Below are 5,402 nucleotides of genomic sequence, written 5' to 3' on the forward strand. Positions count from 1 at the left end.
AGCATTGTAACTTATAGATCAGCTATAAAGAAGTGCTAAATACTGTTTATTTGATGTTATACATAAACCACAGTAAGCACGTTTCAGCGGTAAAAGGCAGCATCCTTTGGGTTATAATCAGAGCGACATCAAGAATAGACAGTTGTTGCCGGGCGGTGGTGGCGCACGCCTTTAATCCCAGCACTGGGGAGGCAGAGGCAGGCGGATCTCTGTGAGTTTGAGGCCAGCCTGGACTACCCAAGTGAGTTCCAGGAAAGGCACAAAGCTACACAGAGAAACCCTGTCTCAAAACAAAAACAAAAACAAAAACAAAAAAAATAGACAGTTGCAGCTGGTCGGTGGTGGCACACGTCTTTAATCCCAGCACTCAGGAGGCTGAGGCAGGCAGATCTCTGTTAGTTCAAGGCCAGCCTGGACAACAGAGGGAGTCTTCTCATTTCTGAGATGGTGATAGAATTTCCCCAATGTTTAAACATGTTCACATGCCCAGTTATATAAATTTAAATATAAAATCATAGGTTTGAGGTGACACCCCCATCTTTGTGAAAAGTAGAACTTCACTAATTAAGTCCAATCGTATCATGAGAAAGGGAGAGCAGAGATAGTATTTATACAACTGGAATTGTTATTTTAAAAAGATCATATCCACTTTACTACAAGTCAGTTTTACTTAAATCAGGACTGCCCAACAAAAACATTGCTAGCCATTCATGATCTGAATTTTGGTGTATGAATTAAACTGCAGTACACATTAAAAGCCATGAGACATTTGTTTTGTAATAAATAAGGCAGTGGAACTGCTCATTAGCATTCTTTTTAAGATCAGCTATTAGGTCTGCCCTTTCTCCCCTCTTCTGAATTCCAGCAAAGATTGTTTTTGCTCCAGGGATGTATTTCCTAGGATTCTCTGAAGACTCCACCAGGCATCTGTTGTGGAATATTATTTTAAAGGTGTTGCATTTTTTCCTACTGGTTTTGTTAACAATTCAAAGATGTGTTTGATTAAATAAAATTAACCTTTGAGCAGGAGGCTGAGTCAGCAAGCAGCTGACAGGAAGTGGCAAGGAGGAACCACGTGTAGCCAGGGTTTTTCAAGTGGGGGCTGAGAGAAGGACACTGGGTTTTTGGAAGACACCAGCAAAGGGAGAAGGTGAGCTACTTGCTACTCTATTCAGCCTCTCTGAGTGAGTAGAATTCAGCCTCAAACCTTGAATCGTGAGTTCTTTAGTTTTAGATAAAGTTTCCCTTAGTAGCTATGAAAGAGTTGGTGCCTGAGGGAACAGAATCCCCTCAGGCTGCAGCCCTTGACCCAAACCACGGCTGATAGTAGAGGAGTTGCAACCGCTGATTAGGGCAGCTGTTGCTTAAGGGACAGCCATTGTAGATAATAAAAAACAATCAACAGCAGGCATCCTCTCCCCTCTCCCCTTTGCTCTTGTTGGTGTCTGGGTAAGAGAATCCAGTGGCCTGACCTGTCTTCCTCCCAAACAGACCATGGGGATTTGGTCCAGTCTTATGCTTGCCTCCCTGTTCCACAGCGTGGCACTGGGCACACTGCTGAACACAAATCTTCTTGCCTTTCTCAACATCACCCATTTTTAATTTGTTCCCAGGTGGTCAACACCACAACTGCTGTGAGCCAATGATGAATGTCCTGCTCTCTCCTTCATAGTCTTAGGTGTAGAATCGTATCTGAAAATGAGGATACTTGAACTTCTCCCTTCCCTACGGTATCCCTTGGGCTTCTCTCTTGTCTCACTGCCCCAGCTGAGACTGTAAGCCTATACTGAACAAGAATGGATACCCTGTCTTAGTTCTGATTTTAGTGATTGAAATGCTTAGAGTATTTCTCTATTTAGCATAATGTTGGCTATAGGTTTGTCATGTATAGCCTTTATAATATTCTGATATGCTCCCTTCATTACTAGTTTCTTTAAGACTTTTATCATGTATGGATGTTGGATTTTGTCAAAAGCCTCCTTTTGTTTATAGAGAGGGCATGTGATTTCTGTCCTTGAGTCCATTTCTGTGAAGTGTTATATTTATTTATTTGTGGCTTTTAACCATGTATATTCCTGGAATTAAACAATCTGACCATGTAAATGTTCTTTTTTACATTATCCTGAATTTGGTTTACAAGTGTTTTATTGAAAAAAATTTGCACCTATTTTCCTTAAGGAGCTTGACATGTATTTCAGTGAGCTGTTAAGCATTTGGTTGTATGGCTACCACCACAATCACGATGCACCATCTCGTGACCTTTGTCAGTCACTCGCATCAGCTACCAACGTAATTTCTGTCCGTATAGCTTGTCTTTTCCAGAGTTTTGTGTGAATGGCGCCAAAAATGTTGCCTTTCATAATCTAGCTCCTTTTGTCAGCAAAATGTTCTTGAGATTTGTCCATCGCATTGCATAGCAAATAGTTCATTTCTCTCTAATTGTTGAATTACATCTTAATTTCCCAGAAATAAACCTAATGCCATAGAAATGGAACATTTTGATAAACAGCAGCCGGAAGGACCATTCCCTCCTTGAGTTAGAATACTCAATTGCAATTAAAGAGTACATGTTGTGGAGTATTGTTTAACTAGGCTAAGATGTGTTATATTTGTTTATGCTGCATTTGTTTAATGATGTAAGGATGTGTGTTTAATGATGTAAAGATGTGTTGCTTTTGTTTCACCTTGCCTGCCTAAGGCATATGATTGGTCAAATAAAAAGTTGGTCAATAGCTAGGCAGAAGAGTGAGAGACGAGGCTGGCAGGCAGAGAGAATAAATAGGAGGAGGAATCCAGGCTTGAAGAAAAAAAAGAGAAGAGAGGAGAGAATGAGGGAGATGCCAGAGGCCAGAAGCCTAGCCAGCCAGACATGAGAAGCAGTAAAAGTAAAATATTCAGAAGGAAATAAAGGAAAAAGCCCTGAGGCAAAAGGTAGAAAGAAACAGGTTAATTTAAGTTAAAAGAGCTAGCCAGAAACAAGCCTAAGCTAGGCCAAGCATTCATAACAAATAATAAGTCTTTGTATCATAATTTGGGAGCTGGTTGATGGCCCAAAAGAGAAAGTAGAAATATATTTCTTTTCTCAGCAGTGAGATCCTAAGACTCAGTCTACTGTCAACTAAAAATCCACGTAATTGTCACATAGATTGCTGCTTGGTAGTTGCCAGAGCCCAGCTGATGTTTGGAATTCAAGCACAGTACGAAGTCCATTATTTTAGGGTATTTGCTTCAGCACATTAATGATTATGGCCATTATCTAATTCTAGAACATTCTAATTACCCCCCAAAAGAATTCTATGTCTATTCAGCAGTTTGCCTCTCCTTTTCTCCATCTTTTGGCAGTTACTAATTTTCTTTATCTCTGATTTTGCTTATTCTGGATTTTGCATTTCAATATAAACATTCAGTATGTAGCCTATTTGTCTACTTTCTTTTGCTTAGCACATATTTTCAAGGTTCACACATGTGACAGTATTTCTCCATTTGTTATGGCCAAATAGTGTTCTAGTATAAGCATATTCCATTTTCTGTTTCTTGAGTACTTTAGGTCTTTTCCATATTTTACACATTGTGAATTGTGTGGTCATGAGCATCTACTGTAAGTTTTTATAAAATATATGTTTTCAACTATATCAGGCACACACACACACACACACACAGGAGTAGAACTGTTGAGTCATAAAACAACTCTGTTTAATTTTCTGAGGGACTGCTAATAATTTCCCACAGATATACTTACCATAAACCCTTGGTACATCTTGTTGTTCATCAAGTTCCATTCACCTGATCAGCCAGCCCACTTACAAGGTGGGGCGGGCGGTTCCTAACTCTTCCCAGGAAGTGGGAGGTGGGAGGTATAGCTAAGCTGATCCATAGCTGAAGGGGGGTTCTAACTCTTTCCAGGAAGTGGGAGGTGTGAGGTATAGCTAAGCTGATCCATAACTGTGGAGTCTGAAGCAAAAGACAAAAACAGAAATGGGGTTCAGGGAGGAGTTGGTTTAAACTGACAAAGCAATAGATAACTGAAGATCTCTGGCTAGGAGTCCCACACCTAGACAAAGGGGCTTGCTCTGACTGGGGTCAAGAAAGAGAGCCAAAGGCACGAGAAAGGGAAACCAGGAGACATGATCCAGTAGACACCTTGAACACTGGAGTGGACAGCCAAGACGCGACCGGAGGCTGTGGCTTCTTCTACGGGTCTGAAAGGACAGAGGCAGCAACTGGTCGGCATGTTATCTTCCAGATCTTTGTTAATATGGGGGTGGAGTTTCCACCATTTGCCCAAGGCCATAGTTCTCAGTCTTCGGCTTGAGTCAATTCCCGGAAAGGCTTGCCCAAACACAAATCCTGGGCCCCACGTATTGAGTTAATGTTCAGTAAGGTCTACATTGGTGGCCTTGCAATAAGGGGGTTTCTGTCACCCTTTAAGTTTTGTCCGTCTCAGTGAACTTAATTCTGAAGTTTGTCACTGCCCAAGTCTTTATCTTAACGACCAGCAGATGCTTCTTCTTCTTACAGGGAGAAGACCAGGGTAAAAGAAGAAGATAAGATCTCAGTGACGGTGTTCTGAGTGGAAGTGGGAGGAAGGTGAATGAAGTAAAAACCTTCTGAATTGATGCTTTCACTTCCTAGCAAGTCTGAGGACTTCCTGGAAGCCTTTCTTGCAGCCATCATTTTTCTTAAGAACTGATGAGCTGCCGTGCAGCTTGAGAGTGGGAGAGAAGAATAGGCGCCATAGCTCACATGCAGCGCAGTGAGGCCGGCCAAGTCCACAGTGGAAAGATAAACAACAATTGCTGCATTGTTGGTAGAAGTGAAGCAACCTCAGCACCTTTCAGTTAGCTTTGCAGTCATGTTAGCACATGAGCTGGAAGACAGGTATGGGGACCTGGCAGTGGCTCAGTGATGTAGACACACAGGACTTTAGAATTTGCCTCCCTTGAACATCTGGACACAAACCACACGTGGGTGACAGGGTGATAGTATGGACCCTCGCCCACTTTCTGACCGTCTGGAACAAAGCCACCCTCTTCGTCTAGACTGCTTGCTCCTGACTGTTGACAGAGACCAATTCAATTCTTACTTTTAAATCTCTTAATCATAGCAACTTTGTCCTTAACAAGCATGGGTATGTTAAGAATATAAATATTTGAAGATAGAAGACATGTAATCATGAAAATAAAGGCAGTGCATGGTGAGCAATGAGCAGGGGATGGAAAATCACCCTAGACAAGATGTTAGCAAATGCTTCTAGATCAGTCAGATTGCCAAAAAATAATCTTTCTTCATGTGCATGTGTATGTGTATGTGTTCCTGTGAGTGTGTGTCTGTGTATGTGTCTGTGTGTGTCTGTATGTGTCTGTGTGTGTATATGTATGTGTGCCTGTGTGCATGTCTCTGTG

The 5,402-nt window shown here is 41.7% G+C and overlaps 1 protein-coding gene across 1 annotated transcript; it reads right to left on the bottom strand.

Moving 5' to 3' along the window:
• Positions 1-524: 524 nt before the first annotated feature.
• On the bottom strand, positions 525-1,786 carry LOC114697928 (cytochrome c-like). The gene is made up of 2 exons (XM_028876312.2): positions 1,425-1,786; positions 525-943 (listed from the first exon to the last, which is right to left on the bottom strand). Exons 1-2 carry the CDS (start codon positions 1,594-1,596, stop codon positions 735-737), a joined length of 381 nt encoding a protein of 126 aa, XP_028732145.1. The 5' UTR covers positions 1,597-1,786; the 3' UTR covers positions 525-734.
• Positions 1,787-5,402: the final 3,616 nt, after the last annotated feature.

Source organism: Peromyscus leucopus, chromosome 10 (assembly GCF_004664715.2).
Source record: "Peromyscus leucopus breed LL Stock chromosome 10, UCI_PerLeu_2.1, whole genome shotgun sequence".
NCBI classification, from domain to species: Eukaryota; Metazoa; Chordata; class Mammalia; order Rodentia; family Cricetidae; genus Peromyscus; species Peromyscus leucopus.